This window comes from Hypanus sabinus, chromosome 17 (genome assembly GCF_030144855.1).
Source record: "Hypanus sabinus isolate sHypSab1 chromosome 17, sHypSab1.hap1, whole genome shotgun sequence".
Lineage (NCBI taxonomy): Eukaryota > Metazoa > Chordata > Chondrichthyes > Myliobatiformes > Dasyatidae > Hypanus > Hypanus sabinus.
The window spans coordinates 84,428,700-84,447,964 of record NC_082722.1 but is presented as its reverse complement, the minus strand read 5'-3'; the positions used below and the strand labels follow the sequence as shown (position 1 = coordinate 84,447,964).

The 19,265-nt window shown below is 46.3% G+C and overlaps 1 protein-coding gene across 5 annotated transcripts in view; it reads left to right on the top strand.

Moving 5' to 3' along the window:
* The window catches only part of cbfa2t3 (CBFA2/RUNX1 partner transcriptional co-repressor 3), a 163,262-nt gene that overhangs the window by 84,667 nt on the left and 59,330 nt on the right, over window positions 1-19,265 (top strand). For all 5 annotated transcript variants that reach the window (XM_059993379.1, XM_059993382.1, XM_059993378.1 and 2 more), the window contains 2 exons: window positions 699-788; window positions 6,820-7,001. In XM_059993379.1, coding sequence (XP_059849362.1) covers window positions 699-788; window positions 6,820-7,001 — 272 coding nt within the window. The remainder of the gene's footprint in view (window positions 1-698; window positions 789-6,819; window positions 7,002-19,265) is intronic.

Below are 19,265 nucleotides of genomic sequence, written 5' to 3'. Positions count from 1 at the left end.
CTAAGTTGTTAGAGTACATTGAGGAGCTTGGGCTGAAACTTAAATTCAAAATCTTAAATACAAAAATGTCTGGGATGTTATCCAGGTGCAGGTAAATTGGCCTAGCTTTGTATGGATCAGCAGGTTATATGCACTGTTGAGAAATTGGTGTGTGATTCATAGATTTCAGCCTCATAACATTTTACAGCATGTTGGAAAATAACTTTCAGCTTAAAGAGATAAGCTTTATTTGTCACATATATATTGAAACATACAATGAAATGCATCATTAGAATTAATGAGCAACAGGAGGTGCTGGGGCAGCCTGCAAGCACCACCATGTTTCTGGCACCAATATTAGCATGCCCACAACTTATTAACCCTAACCTGTATGTGGGAGGAAACGCATGTGGTCACGGGGAGAATGTAGAAGCAACTTACAGACAGTAGTGGGAAATGAACACAGCTCACTGATGCCATAAAGCATTCCGCTAACCCCTACGTTTTACATTGTGAGCAGACATTGAGACCCAAAAGGTCTGTTCCTTTGCTGGGTTGATTTCTGTTGATGTTCATCTTATCAGGTCAGGGTGACTTCTGATGACGAGGCTGTATTTGTGTGTTCATTGGAGAAAGCTGAATTATCAATATTGTATATTAGATGTACATCAGGTCTTGGTGATTTGGAATTGAAAATAACTTATTTTTATATTTTGCAGAATTCTACCCGAACTATAGAGGAATTTCACTCAAAGCTTCAGGAGGCAACCAACTTCCCATTGAGGCCTTTTGTCATTCCTTTCCTGAAGGTAGGGTGCATCACTAAGATAGCTGCCTCATTTTATGATTTCTTTGTGGTCCTGATTCTTGGTATAATCTGGTGGAATAGTTATCAAGAGTTGTCAATGTGAAGTATTGCACCTTGGTAGGTCAAATGTGAATCAGAATCAGCATCCGTTTTTATATTGTGTATTTAATATCTCATTAATATTTGAGTAATATTGTTAATATATTATTTGATTAAGTATTCTTTTTTGTTTACATAATACATTACAGGTTGTATGTAAAAGTACTGTATGTGAGTGACATTATCACAGCACCACATCATATTTGGATGCTGTGCTAAAAGTAAATACAAAATGTATACATTCTCCTTAGCTCCTGTCTTTTTCTTTCAATTGCTTTTATGTTTTGGAGTTACAAAACATAACAGAGCCGATGAGGAAGTTTTACACGAACCTGAGTCGGCTTTCTACCTGTTGAAGCACAGCAAGACATTTGAATTAAAATAAAGTGCAGCGAGACATTCGAATAAAAAAAAGCACAGTGAGACTTCTGAGTTTTAAAAAGTGCAACACATTGGTTTCTTTGCAAAGGGAAGAGTAAGGTGTTTGGGTAAAAAATAGGTAGAAACTCAGGGGTTCATAAACAGCGATTACCGGTGATAATAATAATAAATACAAAGAACAGAAATGGCAGGCTGCATTGGAAAGATAGGCGTTGTTGATTGCACAAGAGATAAGAAATATGCATACTGAGCAAATTGAACTGTATTTTGAAACAAATGAAACAACCAATGAGAAATGGGTGCCAGTTTTGCTGAGTGCTTTGGATTTAAAGTCATACAGTTTGTTTAGAAGTTTAACTACTCCAAGCAAATTAGCTGAAATTAGTCCAATCACAAATGAGAACATCTGCAGATGCTGTAAATCTGAGTAACACAAACAAAATAGTGGAGGAACTCAGCAAGCCGGGCACCATCTATGCAAAAGAGTACAGTGGATATTTTGGGCCGAGACCCTTCATTAGACTTTGCATCAATATTTTGGATGCAGGATAGATCTTCAGAGATGTTGACACCTAATAACTTCAAACAGTTCACCCTTTCCACTGCTGATCTCTCAGTGAGGGTCAGTGTGTGTTCCCTTGACTTCCCCTTCCTGAAATCCACAGTCAATTCCTTGGGCCTACTGATGATGTGTGCAAGGTTGTTGTTGCAACACCACTCAACCAGCTGATCTATCTCACTCCTGTACACCTCCTCATCACTACCTGAAATTCTGCCAATAATAGATGTGTCATCAGCAAATTTAGAGATGGTGTTTAAGTTGTGGGTTCAGAGAGAGTAGAACGATGGTCTAAGCACACGTCCTTGAGGTGCAACAGTATTATTTGTCATTGAGGTGGAGATGTTATTTTCAATCCACACTGACTGTGGTCTCCCAGTGAGCAAGTCAAGGATCCAGTTGCAGAAGGAGGTACAGAGACCCAGGTTTTTGAGCTTTTTGATTAGAGCCGAGGGTATGATTGTAGGAATTCTGTTGTCCAGGTGATCCAAGGCTGGGTGGTGAGCCAGTGAGATTGCATCTGCTGTAGACCTACTGTGGCAATAGGCAGATTGCAGTGGGTCCAGGTCCTTGCTTAGGCTGGAGTTAATTCTGGCCATGACCACATCACAGTAGATGCGAGTGCAAGTGGGCAATAGAAGTTGAGGCAGCTTACCCCGCTCTTCTTGAGATGGTATCATTTTGAAGCGGGGTGAACCTCCAACTGCAGAGATGTCCTGGAACATTCCCGCCAGTTGGTTAACACAGGTTTTCAATGCTTACCATGTACCCCATCAATGCCTGACACCTTGCCAGGGTTCACCCTCTTGAAAGAAGTTCTGACTTCAACATGAACTTAATGTGAAATATGTTCACATGTTTGTATGTCCTGGGCCTCCTGACAGCAACTTGTTATCAACACCAATTTTAAAGACATAAAGATGAGCTTTATTTGTCACATGTACATCGAAACATACGATGAAATGTATCTGTACAATGTACTGTGTATGTTAATCAAAATGGCTTCTTTGTTATGATAAGTGCTTTCTCTCGCAGTTGTTTAGCTTTAGAACTGCTGATAACGGGATTGTATTCATTTGTTAACCAGTGAGGAATTGTTATTTTGTCTTGTGGGTATGGGAGGGGGTTTTTTTGTGGTCTTTTCTGGGAGTTGGGAAGAAGAGGCCGAAGAAGGTGGACGTGTGCTGCACTGCTCGGTCGACCACGAGGGTGGTCCCAGGTGCAAGGACATGGAGGTCGGAGGAGAGTGACGAGAGGTCGAATGTATATTCCATAACGGTATCTGGTGTGATTTTGATATTGTGTGTGTGCGCCGTGGCATAAACTTGATTCCCACAACACCTGCGTGTACGGGAGGTGGAGTTGGTGAGTGGCTGGATCTCCTTTTCCCCTAGACATATACCAGCCTGTTGGGTAAGTGTTACATTTGTGGGGTGCTCGTCCCGGATTGAATTGTCAAGGGTTGTGGAATCGCGCAGGCAGTAGTGTGGAGATGGACAGAGATAAGATTGTTAACTGGTGTGATTTGGAAGATGTACCGGTGCAGTATGCCTGTGTAGTGAGTGGAGTGGATTTTCGAGTTTCGGGAGATGCGTTAGTGCAGGGGTTGAGTTTGGTAAAAGGATGGGACAGGTAGAATTTGTAGCTAGATGGTGTGGTAAAGAGGTGGAGTCTAGCTGGGTGTTGGTTCGTACGAGTGCTGACGTCAGGACATTGGGACTGCCGGCGACGGTCAGTGTTCTGGGGGAGGCGGGGCCGTGGGGGCTCCACACCCTCTCTGAGGATGAGGCTGACGTGACACTGGAGGTGGATGTAGAGCTAGAGGTGGCCCACAGAGAGGAGCCCATTACCAGTAAAGCGGGGTCGGAGAGGAAGGCGTGACTAGGCCCCGTCCCCCAGGGGCGGTAGAAGCCTTGGAGATGGCAGCCGCACTTAACTCCCTGGTGGGAGTGGCCGAGAGGCCACGGCTGAAGCTGGGGGTGTTCTCAGGAGCCAGGCCTACTCCGGACGGGGGGGTGGACTATGAGACCTGGATCGAGCATACGTCTTTGATGTTAGAGGAGTGGCCAGGCTCGGAGGAGGAGAAAAGGCGGTGATTGGTGGGAAGTTTGAGGGGTTCAGCAGCCAAAACAGTCCGGGAGTTGAAAGCTGAAAAGCTTGGGGCTTCAGTGGGGGAGTGTATAGAAGTTTTGGAGGGAGTGTTTGGATTGTTGGGGAATCCCTGGCTGCTTTTAGCAGAGTTTCAACACCTGGAACAAGGAAGATGGAGAAAACACTCCGAGTACATATTTCGGATGGAGGGAATACTTACGGGATTGCGGCGCTTGACGTGGCTAGCGTGAGGATGAGTCAGATATTCTGTGGGTCTCTGGAGAAGGACGAGGAGTGGGAGAGTGTCCGTGCCCCTGGAGTGAAGGCTATGTGTCAGTTTGCTATCACCGTGAAGGCCAAGGAAAGAGGAAGGCTGGAGCGAGCCGTGGACCCTTTGGGGGCTTTGGATGATGTCCTACCCTTAGCTTACTGTGACCTGACCACACTGCAGACTAAACAGTTGCTGGAACTAAGTCTGGGGGAAGTGTACCCGGTACAAATCTTGTACTGGGTCACGGTGCCTCTGGACCAACCCCGGCATTGGCAATTGGTCCTGCCGGAGAAGTATCGGCAGACTGTACTCCAGGCCTTGCATGATGATTCCGGACACTTGAGGGTGGAAAAGACCTATGGATTACGCAAAGTCCAGTTCTACTGGCCCCAGATGAGAGGGGAGGTTGAAGAATACTGTAGGAAATGCAGTTGTTGCATCAGGAGGAAGACCCTGCCAGCGTCAGTGGTTGTACTGTCGCACTTGCAGAGTGCGGGACCTCTGGACCTGGGGTGTCTGCGGCAGAGGGTTCGCAGGTGAAGAGGGATCCCAGTGAGGGGGAGGGTGGGGATCCAACAGGAGTATCCCCCGCGGTGTCTGAGGCGAAAGGGTAGGCAGAAGGGGTATGGAGATCTCAGAGAAGTAGGCGTCCCCTGGAGCAGTTGACATATGTGGTTCCAGGACAACCAAGTGTGATTTCTACCGCCCTGGGCAGTTATGTCTCTGCTTTCTGCACCTGGGTTGGATTTTGTGTGTTGTAAGAAGCTTTGGGGAACTCTGATAATGTCATGAGGGCATGACATTTGCTGGTGGGGGTTGAATATACAATGTACTGCGTATGTTAATCAAAAATTTTTAGGAATGCTTCTTTGTTATGATTTTCTCTCTCAGTTGTTTAGCTTTAGAATTGCTGATAACGGGGATTATATTCATTTGTTAACCAATGGAGAATTGTTATTTTGTCTTGTGTTATGATCCCAGCCCCCTCCTTTGTGAGAATCGCAAGAGCACTAGTTGAAGGGGGGTCAGTAGACCCAGGAAGTGGGAGAGAGAGCGACGTGCCGAATACCGCGTTCCACCGGGATGCAAAATAAGGCGACATTGACTATTGTCTCATGGAGACCACGTGTAAAGCCCTCGGGCAAAGTGGGCTGGTTGAGAGAGAGATTGCATCATCCCAACCTGATTGACACCTGCGACCCCGTGAGGAAGTATAAAGGGTGGTCTGGGGGGGACAGCCCCTTCAGACGCACCAAGAAGACACGACAGCGATCCCGGCGTAGCGGGAAGCCATTTTGAAGAAAGCCACGTGCGTTCCGTTTCTCCTTTGCCTGGGGAGCAGGTGGCTGATAACACCGAAAAGGACTTCGAACTAACAACGGGGAACCAATGCTCCCCTGATTCAACGGAGTGCTTCATAAAGACCCAGGCATGTCTTCCTTTTCTCACCAATCTCTCTTTCTCTCTGTCACAACACATGAAGCCCAGCGATTCCCAAAAGGCTGAAGCCTGCAGACTTCTGAGTGACTTTTATATTTCCAACGGACAATATATTATCCCCTAGACAACAGTAGAGCTCATTGCTTAATGATGATTATTACTATACCCGCGCTTTAGATTGAGTATTGACGACGTGCATTATCTGAATGTTTGTATTAACCTTACTTTTGTGCCCCTTTATAAATAAAAACATTTGAAAATAGTGCCATCAGACTTCAACGGACCTCTCTATCTTTGCTGGTAAGTGATCCAGTTACGGGATACGTAACACTTGTGGGTTTGGGAGGGGTTTTTTTTGTGGTCTTTTCGGGAGTCGGGAAGAAGACGCCGAAGAAGGTGGACGTGTGCTGCACTGCTCGGTCGACCACGAGGGTGGTCCCAGGTGCAAGGACATGGAGGTTGGAGGCAAGCGACGAGGGGTCAAGTGGTTCGATGGTTGAGCTCCAACGATGTGCACTAAACTGACTGAATTCTGATAAGCTGGCGCCTTTTACTTTATTTTCTTTTCCTTCATATATACTGTATTGTTAGTACCCATTTAGTTCTAGTAAAATCTTTAAAGTATATTCTAAAACGGTATCTGGTGTGATTTTGATATTGTGTGTGCAACGCGGCATTAACTTGATTCCCACAACACCTGCATGTACGGGAGGTGGGGTTGGTGAGTGGCTGGATCTCCTTTTCCCCTAGACATATACCAGCCTGTTGGGTAAGTGTTACATATCGTTTGCGTCAGATCAAATCAGCAAGGTTTGAGCTGGGGCAGCCTGCAAGAGTCACCATGCTACGACTCACTAACCCTAGCCTTAGATCTTTTGGAGGGAACTGGAGCATGTGGAGGTTTCTGTGCAGTTACCAGGAAAGGTACAGACTTCTTACAGTGGCAGGAATCTACCCCAATCTTACAACTGGCACTGTAAAGCATTTGGTGCTAACTGAGCTGTCCCACATGGAATTACAGAAGCATTTTGCTTCTGTGCATTTGTACTTAGCAATTTAATTTTCCCCTCAGTAGAATCCGGCTCTGTTCAGTTTCAGGCCATATCTGCTTGGCCATCAAAAGAAGCAGGCTGAATTGCAGTATCTTGAAAAGCCTGAGGTTTCATTTGTTTGAACTTGGTTTAATTGCAGGCTAATCTACCACTGTTACAACGAGAACTCTTCCACTGTGCTAGGCTTGCGAAGCAAACTCCAGCTCAGTACTTGGCCCAAAATGAACAACTGCTTCTAAACAGCAATAACAGCTTGCCAGTCGACTCCTCGGAAATCCTGCTGGAAGTCAATGAAAGTGGCAAACGAAGCACCCCCGACAGGTAGGTGTGATGTTAACTAAACAAGATCTTGACTGCTGTTTGGCCATTTAGAAACCCTGTTTAGTCATTCAGTATAACCCCTCCTGTTGGCTGTGTCCAATGCCCTTACCCTGTCTATTATGTTACTGGGATTTATACTGTGGTTAAAGATGAGCTTTATTTCTCACATCCACTCAGTGGCCACTTTATTAGGTATGTCTGTAAATCTGCCTGTTAATGCAAATATTTAATCAGCCAATCATGAGGTTGCTGTCATGTGATTGGCTGATTAGATCATAAAACCATAAGCCATAGGAGCAGAATTAGGCCATTCAGTCCATCAAATCTGCTCTGCCATTCCATCATGGCTGATCCCAGATCCCACTCAACTCCATACACCTGCCTTCTCACCATATCCTTTGTTGCCCTGACCAATCAGGAAACGATCAACTTCTGCTTTAAATATACCTACGGACTTTGTCTCCACCGCAGTCTGTGGCAGAGTATTCCACAGATTCACCATTCTTTGACTGAAACAATTTCCCTTTACTTCTGTTCTAAAGGGTGGCCCCTCAGTTTTGAGTCTGTGCCCTCTAGTTCTGGATACCCCTCACCATATGAAGCATCCTCTCCATATCCACCTTTTCTAGTTCTTTCAACATTTGGTAAATTTCAATGAGATTCCCCCCCCCCCCTCCATATTCTTCTAAATTCCATTGCGTACGGGCCCAAAGCTACCAAATGCTCAATTGGGTTTTTTGTTGTTTATGAAAATGATTAGTAAGTTTGCAGAGGATATGAATATTGGTGGAGTTGTAGATTGTGGAGAGGATTGTCAAAGGGCAAAGTGAGATATACACACAGTGGCCGCTGTACACCTCATTAATGCAATTACATTATCAGCCAATGATGTGACAGCAATTTAATGCACAAAGGCATGCAGACATGGTCAAGAGGTTCAGTTGTTCAGACTAAACATCAGAACGGGGATGAAATGTGATCTTGAACATGTAATGATTGTTGTTGGTGCCAGACGGGGTGGTTTGAGGATCTCAGAAACTGCTGATCTCCCGGGTAAATCAAATAACCATCTGTTACAACAGTGCTATGCAGAAGGGCATCTCTGAATGCACAACACATGTAGTCAATGAGCTGCAGCAGCAGAAGTCCATGAGCATGTGCTCAGTGGCCACTTTAATAGGTACAGGAGTGTGGTAAGCCAAGTATATAGGTTGTAACTGGGTTATGTATCTGGACATGCCTGGACATGCCCCTCTGCTGACTGCTCTTGTGGCTCCTCCCACTGACCCCTGAATAAAGGCGATTGTGTTACTGCTCCTCCCACAGTCCAGGACAGACGTACAACATGGATGTGGATCCATTTTACTGTTAATAAAAGCCTTTCAGTATTTACTCTACTTCCAGTCTTTTGGAGTAATTGATAGTGCATCAAGGAGGTATCTAACAAAGTGGCTACTGAGTGTATACATCCTTGTACATCAATGATCAACACTGTCTATGGATGTGCTGGGGGCAACCCGCAAGTGTTTCTGGTGCCAACATAGCATGCTCACAACTTACCTATTCTAACCTGTCCGTTTATGGAATGTGGGAGGTAACTGGATCCGGCACCCAGAGGATATCCTGTGGTAATGGAAGAATGTACAAATGACACTTGGAATCACTGGCACTCTAAAGCATTGCACTAACTACATTACCATGCTGCCCCAAAGTTCTTCACAAGATCGTTATCGAATCATGTAAACCATTATTAGGGTGATTTTAAGGAGAAAAAGGAAGGCAAAGTTTTGGACAGGAGATTTAAAAGTTTAGAGTGTTGGCTGCTGAAGACAGAGCAACCGTGCAGTCCAGCTTGTGCAGGAGTGGTAGGTGAACTGGATTTGATGTGACTCATGCAACATTGCTATAGATAAGATCATTCACAAATGCTAAAAGAAAGTAGCTAAATGTGAGTGCATCAGAACATCAGAGGCTGCTGAGATGAGGCAGGGACAGAGTTAAGAAGTGGGCAGTCTTGGAGGGCCATAACTCTCTCAACTGATGGTGCTGGCTGTAACTGTTTCAATCCAGTTATGGCGCTAAGTTGTTTCATTGAGATTGAGCAAAATTTCCGCACATGTACCATGGAGAGCATTCTAACTAGTTGCATCACTGTTTTGTATGGAGGGGCCATTGCACAGAATTGGAAAAAGCTGCAGAAAGTTGTAAACTCAGCCAGCTCCATCGTGGGCACTAGCCTGCCCGGCATCGAGGACAGCTTCAAAAGGTGATGCCTCAAAAAGGCGACATCTGTCAATACGAAGCAAGGACTTGCCCTCTTCTCATTGCTGCCATCAGGAAGGAAGTACGGGAGCCTGAAGGCGCACACTCAGTGATTCAGCAACAGCTTCTTCCCCACAGCCATCAGGAAGGAGGTACGGGAGCCTGAAGGCGCACACTCAGTGATTCAGCAACAGCTTCTTCCCCACAGCCATCAGGAAGGAGGTACGGGAGCCTGAAGACACACACTCAGTGATTCAGCAACAGCTTCTTCCCCTCTGCCATCAGGAAGGAGGTACGGGAGCCTGAAGACACACACTCAGTGATTCAGCAACAGCTTCTTCCCCACAGCCATCAGGAAGCAGGTACGGGAGCCTGAAGGCGCACACTCAGTGATTCAGCAACAGCTTCTTCCCCACAGCCATCAGGAAGGAGGTACGGGAGCCTGAAGACACACACTCAGTGATTCAGCAACAGCTTCTTCCCCACAGCCATCAGGAAGGAGGTACGGGAGCCTGAAGACACACACTCAGTGATTCAGCAACAGCTTCTTCCCCACAGCCATCAGGAAGGAGGTACGGGAGCCTGAAGACACACACTCAGTGATTCAGCAACAGCTTCTTCCCCACAGCCATCAGGAAGGAGGTACGGGAGCCTGAAGACACACACTCAGTGATTCAGCAACAGCTTCTTCCCCACAGCCATCAGGAAGCAGGTACGGGAGCCTGAAGACACACACTCAGTGATTCAGCAACAGCTTCTTCCCCACAGCCATCAGGAAGCAGGTACGGGAGCCTGAAGGCGCACACTCAGTGATTCAGCAACAGCTTCTTCCCCACAGCCATCAGGAAGGAGGTACGGGAGCCTGAAGGCGCACACTCAGCGATTTAGCAACAGCTTCTTCCCCACAGCCATCAGGAAGCAGGTACGGGAGCCTGAAGGCGCACACTCAATGATTCAGCAACAGCTTCTTCCCCACAGCCATCAGGAAGCAGGTACGGGAGCCTGAAGGCGCACACTCAGTGATTCAGCAACAGCTTCTTCCCCACAGCCATCAGGAAGGAGGTACGGGAGCCTGAAGGCGCACACTCAGTGATTCAGCAACAGCTTCTTCCCCACAGCCATCAGATTTCTGAACAGACAATGAACCCATGTACACTAAATCCTTTTGTTTTGCTTGCTTTTTGCACTGTTTATTTAATTTAATTTGTACATAAATATTCTACTTTATAGTTTTTATGTATTGCACTGTACTGCTGCAACGAAACACCAAATTTCACAACATACAGTATGCCGGTGATATGATATTAGAACATAGAAAATCAAAATCTACAGGACATTGGCCCACAATGTTGTGCTGGCCATATAACCTACTCTAGAAACTGCCTAGAATTTCCCTACCGCACAGCCCTCTAATTCTCTAAGCTCCATGTACCTATCTGAAAGACCCTTAAAAGACCCTATCGTATCCGCCTCCACCACCACTGCCGGAAGCCCATTTCACACACCCACCATTCTCTGTTTGGAAAACTTTGGATTTGCAGTGTGAAATATGAGGAGGATGTTAGGAGAATGCAGGGTGACCTGGACAGATTGGGTGAGTGGGCAGATGTATGGCAGATGCAGTTTAATGTGGATAAATGTGAGGTTATCCACTTTGGTGACAAGAACAGGAAGGCAGATTACTATCTGAATTTCACCCAGAGAGTTGTAGATTTATGGAATGCTCTGCCTCAGAAGGCAGTGGAGGCCAATTCTCTGGATGATTTCAAGAAAGAGTTAAATAGAGCTCTTAAAGATAGCAAGTCAAGGGATATGGGGGAAAAGGCAGGATTGGGGTACTGATTGTGGATGATCAGCCATGATCACATTGAATGGCGGTACTGGCTCGAAGGGCCGAATGACCTACTCCTGCACCTATTGTCTATTGTCTATTAACCCTGACAACCCCTCGGTACCTATTTCCAAGCACCTTAAAACAATGCCCCCTTGTGTTAGCCATTTCAGCTTTGGGGGATAAAACCTCTGACTATCTACACGATCAATGCCTCTCATTATCTTATACACCTCTATCAGGTCATCTCTCATCCTCCGTCACTTCAAGGAGAAAAGGCCAAGTTCATTCAACCTATTCTCATAAGGCATGCTCTCCAATCCAGGCAACATCCTTGTGTAAAGAGTTTCTTCTTTTTCTTTGTTACTGTGTATGTAATCAAAAGGGCTTTGTTTTGTTAACTAGCAGGAATGTTTCTTTGTTGCAAGAGAGTGCTGGGAGAATTGTATTCCTTTGTAAACCAAATGGGGATTAATGGTTTTTCTTCTGAGTCTGTAAGCTTTTGTTGACAGGCTTTTGGAGAGATGGGCGCGAGGGGGTTGAGAGAGAGGACGCAATGCTGTAAGCTGGGCGAGGAACGGACCCCAAGCGGGGGTCTGAGGCCCGGAGGTACTCCGAGGAGGGGGGATGAAGCTAGAAGTGCTTGGTTGACCACTTCGGAGGGTCCTGAGCCGCGAGTCGAGGAGTTCTGAGGGGATCGAATGGTGGCCAGAAGACTTCAGTAATTGAGCTCCAACGGTTGTGCACGAAGTGGTTTGGACTTTGATCAGTTTGGCGCCTTTTCTTTATTTTTTCTCTTCATATATACAGTATCATTATTAATCACTTAGTTATAGTAACCTTTATAAATTGTACTCATTTAATCGCATACGGTGTACTGTCTGTTTTTGGGCGATGCGGGGACATCACACAGCATCCACACCAGCTGATTACCCAGTTTGGTGGGGCCGAAGGCTGCTCCCCCTAGACGGGAACGAGCTGAGCGAGTCTGAGGCGACCCGGGGGTTACACTTCTCTGCACTCTTTCGCATCTTTCCTGTAATGCAGTGACCAGAACTGAACACAGTACTCCAAGTGGGGTCTAATTAAGGTCTTGTATAGCTGTAATATTACCTCTCGGCATTTGAACTCAATCCCATGGTTGATGAACACCAAGACACCATAAGACTTCTTAACAAAACTGTCAACTTGCAGAGCAGCTTTGAGTGTCCTATGGACACGGACCCCATGATCTTTCTGATTCTCCAAGAGTCGACCACTAATACTATATTCTGTCTTCAAATTTGACCTACCAAAATGAACCACTTCAGGTTTATTTGGGTTGAACTCCATCTGCCACTTCTCAGCCCAGTTCTGCATCCTATCGCCATCCCACTGTAACCTCTGACAACCTTCCACACTATCCACAACACCCCCAACCTTTATATTATCAGCAAACCTACTAATCCACCCTTCTACCTCATCCAGATCATTTATTAAAATCACAAAGAGAGGGGTCCCAGGACAGATGCCTACCGAACACCACTGGTCACTGACATCCATGCAGAATATGAACCATCTACAACCACATTTTGCCTTCTGTAGGCAAGTCAATTCTGAAACCACAAAGCAAGCTCTCCTTGGATCCCATACTGCCTTATCTTCTGAATGAGCACTGCATGGAGAACCTTATCAAATGTCTTACTGAAATCCATATACACTACATCCACAGCTCTAGCTTCATGAATGTGTCGTTACATCCTCAAAGAATTCAATGAGGTTCATAAGGCATGACCTGCCCTTGACAAAGCTATGCTGACTATCCCTAATCAGATTATGTCTCTCCAAATGCTCATAAATCCTGCCTCTCAGCATCTTCCCCAACAAATTGCCCACCACTGACGTAAGACTCACTAGTCTATAATTTCCTGGGTTAACTCAACTACCTTTCTTGAACAAGGGAACAACATTTGCAACCCTCCAATCCTCTGGTACTTCTCCTGTCCCTATAGATGATGCAAAGAAGCTTAGCTATGGTAAAGGAGATAGAGTTGTGATCACTACCTCCAAAATGCTCTCCCACCAAGAGATCTGACACCTGAGCAGGTTAATTTCCCAATACCACATCAAGTACAGCCTCTCCTGTAGTTAGTTTATCTACATATTGTGTCAGGAAACCTTCCTGAACACACCTAACAACCTCCACTCCATCTAAACCCCTTGCTGTAAGGAGATGCCAGTCAATATTAGGAAAGTTAAAATCAACCATCACAAGAATTGTATTGTTATTCCACTGTTCCTGAGTCTGTCTTCCTATCTGCTCCTCAATGTTCCTGTTACGATTGGGAGGTTGATTAAAAAAATAACACCTAGTAGAGTTATTGCCCCCTTCCTGCTTCTGTCTTCCACCCACATTGACTCAGTAGATAATCCCTCCATGATTTCATCCTCTTCTGCAGCTGTGGTACTATCCCTGATTAGCAATGCCACACTCCCACCTCTTTTGCCTCCCTCCCTGTCCTTTTTGAAACATCTAAAACTCAGCACTTGAAGTAACCATTCCTGTCCCTGAGCCATCCAAGTCTCTATAATAGCCACAACGTCATAATTCCATGTATTGATCCATGCTCTAAGTTCATCCAGCTTGTTTATGTTACTCCTAACATTAAAGTAGACACATCTCAAATCATCTAGCTGAGTGGATCTTTGATCTATTATCTGCCTATCCTTCCTCACAAACTCCCTATAAACTGTCTCTACTTGTTCAGCAACTGCCTCTTCACTTCAGTTCCTATCCCCTGTAAATCTAGTTTAAACCCTCCCCAGTAGTATTAGCAAACCTCCTCACTAGGGTATTGGTCCCCCTTGGATTCAAGTGCAACCTGTCCTTTTTGTACAGGTCACACCTGTCCCAGAAGAGGTCCCAATGATCTAGAAATCTGAATCCCTGCCCCCTGCTCCAATCCATCAGCCATGGATTTATCTGCCACCTCATTCTATTCCTATACTCACTCGGGCGGCCCAGGCAGCAATCCTATGATAACTACCCTTGAGGTCCTGCTTCTTAGCTTCCGTCCTAACTCCCTGTATTCTGTTTCCAGGACCTTCTCCCTTTTCCAACCTATGTCCAATATGTACCACAACCTCTGGTTGCTCACCCTCCCATTTCAGGATATTGTGGACACGTGCCAGAGACATAGGTACCAAAGACATAGGTAGGAAAAGGGAAGAGGTCCTGAAAAAAGACTACAGGGTGTTAGGAAGGAAGTTGAACATAGAACATAGAATAGTACAGTACAGAAAAGGTCCTTTGGCCCACAATGTTGTGCTGACCCTTAAACCCTACTTCCCATATAACCCCTCATCTTAAATTCCTCCATATACCTGTCTAGTAGTCTCTGAAATTTCACTAGTGTATCTGCCTCCACCACTGACTCAGGCAGTGCATTGCATGCACCAACCACTCTCTGAGTGGAAAACCTTCCTCTAATATCTCCCTTGTACTTCCCACCCCTTACCTGAAAGCCATGTCCTCTTGTATTGAGCAGTGATGCCCTGGGAAAGAGGCGCTGGCTGTCCACTCTATCTATTCCTCTTAATATCTTGTATACCTCTATCATGTCTCCTCTCATCCTCCTTCTCTCCAGAGAGTAAAGCCCTAGCTCCCTTAATCTCTGATCATAATGCATACTCTCAAAACCAGGCAGCATCCTGGTAAATCTTCTCTGTACCCTTTCCAATGCTTCCACATCCTTCCTGTAGTGAGTCGACCAGAACTGGACACAGTACTCCAAGTGTGGCCTAACTGGAGTTTAATAGAGCTGCATCATTACATCGCGACTCTTAAACTCTATTCCTCGACTTATCAAAGCTATCACCCCATAAGCTTTCTTAACTACCCTATCTACCTGTGAGACAACTTTCAGGGATTGTGGACATGTACCCCCAGATCCCTCTGCTCCTTCACACTACCAAGTATCCTGCCATTTACTTTGTGCTCTGCCTTGGTACACTCTCCAAAGTGTATCACCTCACACTTCTCCGGGTTGAACTCCATCTGCCACTTCTCTGCCCACTTCTGCATCCTATCAATGTCTCTCTGCAATCTTTGACAATCCTCTACACTATCCACAACACCACCAACCTTAGTGTCGTCTGCAAACTTGCCAACCCACCCTTCTACCCCTACATCCAGGTTGTTAATAAAAATCACAAAAAGTGGAGGTCCCAGAACTGATCCTTGTGGGACACCACTAGTCACAACCCTCCAATCTGAATGTACTCCCTCCACCACAACCCTCTGCCTTCTGCAGGCAAGCCAATTCTGAATCCACCTGGCCAAACTTCCCTGGATCCCATGCCTTCTGACTTTCTAAATAAGTCTACCATGTGGAACCTTGTCAAATGCCTTACTAAAATCCATGTAGATCACATCCACTGCACTACCCTCATCTACATGCCTGGTCACCTCCTCGAAGAACTCTAACAGGATTGTTAGGCATGATCTACCCTTCACAAAGCCATGCTGACTGTCCCTGATGAGACCATGATTCTCTAAATGCCCATAGATCCTATCTCTAAGAATCCTTTACAACAGCTTTCCCACCACAGACATAAGGCTCACTGGCCTATAATTTCCCAGACTATCCTTACTGCCTTTTTTGAACAAGGGGACAACATTTGCCTCCCTCAAATCCTCTGGTACCATTCCCATGGACAACGAGGACATAAAGATCCTGGCCTGAGGCTCAGCAATCTCTTCCCTTGCATCGTGGAGCAGCCTGGGGAACATTCCATCAGGCCCTGGGGACTTATCCGTCCTAATGTATTTTTACAACTCCCAACACCTCCTCTCCCTTAATATCGACGTGCTCCAGAGCATCAACCTCACTCATATTGTCCTCACCGTCATCAAGTTCCCTCTCAGTGGTGAATACCGAAGAGAAGTATTCATTGAGGACCTTGTTCACTTTCAGCTTTCAGACGCATCTTCCAAACTTTATCTACAATCGGTCCTACCTTCACTCCAGTCATCCTTTTGTTCTTCACATAATTGAAGAATGCCTTGGGGTTTTCCTTTACCCTACTTGCCAAGGCCTTCTCATGCCCCCTTCTTGCTCTTCTCAGCCTCTTCTTAAGCTCCTTTCTTGCTATTCTATATTCCTCAGTAGACCCATCTGATCCTTGCTTCCTAAACCTCATGTATGCTGCCTTCTTCCACCTGACTAGATTTTCCACCTCACTTGTCACCCATGGTTCCTTCATCCTACCATTCTTTATCTACCTCACTGGGACAAATTTATCCCTAACATCCTGCAAGAGATCACTAAACATCGACCACGTGTCCATTGTACATTTCCCTGCAGAAACATCATCCGAATTCAGACCCGTAAGTTCTAGCCTTATAGCCTCATAATTTGCCCTTCCCCAATCAAAAATTTTCCTGTCCTCTCTGATCCTATCCTTTTCCATTTTAATGCTAAATACCAGGGAGTCCCCCAGATGCTCACCCACTGACAGATCTGTGATCCGACCCAGTTTGTTGCCTAATACTAGATCCAGTATGGCGTTTCCCCTAGTCGGCCTATCAACATACTGTGACAGGAATCTGTCCTGGACACACTTAACAAACTCTGCCCTATCTAAGCCATTGGAACTAATCAGGTGCCAATCAATATTAGGGAAATTAAAGTCACCCATGATAACAACCCTGTTATTTTTGCACCTTTCCAAAATCTGCCTCCCAATCTGCTCCTCGGTATCTCTGCTGCTACCAGGGGGCCTATAGAATACCCCCAGTAGAGTAACTGATCCCTTCCTGTTCCTGACTTCCATCCATACTGACTCAAAAGAGGATCCTGCTACATTACCCACCCTTTCTGTAGCTGTAATAGTATCCCTGACCAGTAATGCCACCCCTCCTCCCCTCCCCCCCCCCCATCCCTTTTAAAGCACTGAAATCCAGGAATATTGAGAATCCATTCTTGACCTGGTGCCAGCCAAGTCTCCGTAATGGCCACTACATCATAATTCCATGTATGTATCCAAGCTCTCAGTTCATCACCTTTGTTCCTGATGCTTCTTCACACACTTTAGCCCTTCTACCTTACTACCTTTACACCCTTTATTCTGCTTCTCTTTCCTCAAAGCCTCTATATATATGTTAGATCTACAGACAGACATACTTTATTGATCCCGAGGGAAATTGGGTTTCGTTACAGCCGCACCAACCAAGAATAGTGTAGAAATATAGCAATATAAAACCATAAATAATTAAATAATAATAATAAGTTAATCATGCCAAGTGGAAATAAGTCCAGGACCAGCCTATTGGCTCAGGGTGTCTGACACTCCGAGGGAGGAGTTGTAAAGTTTGATGGCCACAGGCAGGAATGACTTCCTATGACGCTCAGTGTTACATCTCGGTGGAATGAGTCTCTGGCTGAATGTACTCCTGTGCCTAACCAGTACATTATGGAGTGGATGGGAGTCATTGTCCAAGATGGCATGCAACTTGGACAGCATCCTCTTTTCAGACACCACCCAGCTTTACTCCATGCACTTCTTCCACTGCTCTATCGCTCTGGGTCCCATCCCCCTTGCAAATTAGTTTAAACCCTGTCAAACCATGCTAGCAAACCTACCTGCAAGGATATTGATCCCCTTCGAGTTCAGGTGCAACCCATCCAATCTGCACAGGTCCCACCTTCCCCGGAAGAGATCCCAGTGGTCCAAAAATCTAAAACCCTTTCTCCTGCACCAACTCCTCAGCCACGCATTCAACTGCCATCTCTTCCAATTCTTATTATCACTATCACGTAGCACTGGCAGCAATCCTGTTTAACGCCATACTTGAGGTCCTGTTCTTTACCCTTCTGCCTAGTTCCTGAAACTCACACTTCGGGACCTCATCCCTCTTCCTGCCTATGTCGTTGGTACCAACATGTATCACGACTTCTGGTTGCTTTCCCTCTCGTACCAGGATGTCATGCACCCGGTCAGAGACATCCCAGACCCTGGCACCCAGGAGGCAACAAACCATGCAGGTGTCCTTCTCACATCCACAAAATCTCCTGTCTGCTCCCCTGACTATAGGGTCCCCAATGACGACAACTCTCCTCTTCTCCGTCCCACCCTTCTGCACCACAGGGTCAGACTCACTGGAGGCCCTGCCACCGTGGCTCACACCTGGTCGGTCGTCCCTGCCAACAGTATCCAGGATGGTAAACTTATTATTCAGGGGAATGGCTACAGGGGTGCTCTGCACTACCAGTCTACTCTCCTTCGCTTTCCCCCCTCGGACTGTCACCCAATGACCTGCTTCCAGCAGCCTAGAAGCAGGACCGCAAAGGTAGTAATCTTGGGATTACTGCCTGTTCCACGCGACAGTGAGAATAGGAATAGAATGAGGTGGAGGATAAATGCGTGGCTGAGGGATTGGAGCAGGGGGCAGGGATTCAGATTTCTGGATCATTGGGACCTCTTTTGGGGCAGGTGTGACCTGTACAAAAAGGACGGGTTGCACTTGAATCCCAGGGGGACCAATATCCTGGTGGGCAGGTTTGGCCTCCCAGGGCTGTGTGCTCACTCTGCTGACCCATGACTGTGCTACAACACACAGCTCGAACCATGTCATCAAGTTCGCCGATGACACGACCGTGGTGGGTCTCATCATCAAGAACGACGAGTCAGCTTACAGGGAGGAGGTGCAGTGGCTAACAGACTGGTACAGAGCCAACAACCTGTCTCTGAATGTGAACGAAACAAAAGAGATGGTTGTTGACTTCAGGAGGGCACGGAGCGACAACTCCCCACTAAACATCGACGGCTCCTCAGTAGAGATCGGTACGAGCACCAAATTTCTTGGTGTTCACCTGGCGGAGAATCTCACCTGGTTGCTCAACACCAGCTCCATAGCAAGGAAAGCCCAGCAACGTCTCGACTTTCTGCGAAGGCAGAGGAAAGTCCATCTCCCAACCCCCTATCCTCATCACATTCTACAGGGGTTGTATTGACAGCATCCTGAGCAGCTGCATCACTGCCTGGTTCGGAAATTGTACCATCTCAGATCACAAGACCCTGCAGCGGATAGTGAGGTCAGCTGAGAAGATCATCGAGCTCTCTCTTCCCGCCATCACGGACATTTACACTACACGCTGCATCCGCAAAGCAAACAGCATTATGAAGGACCC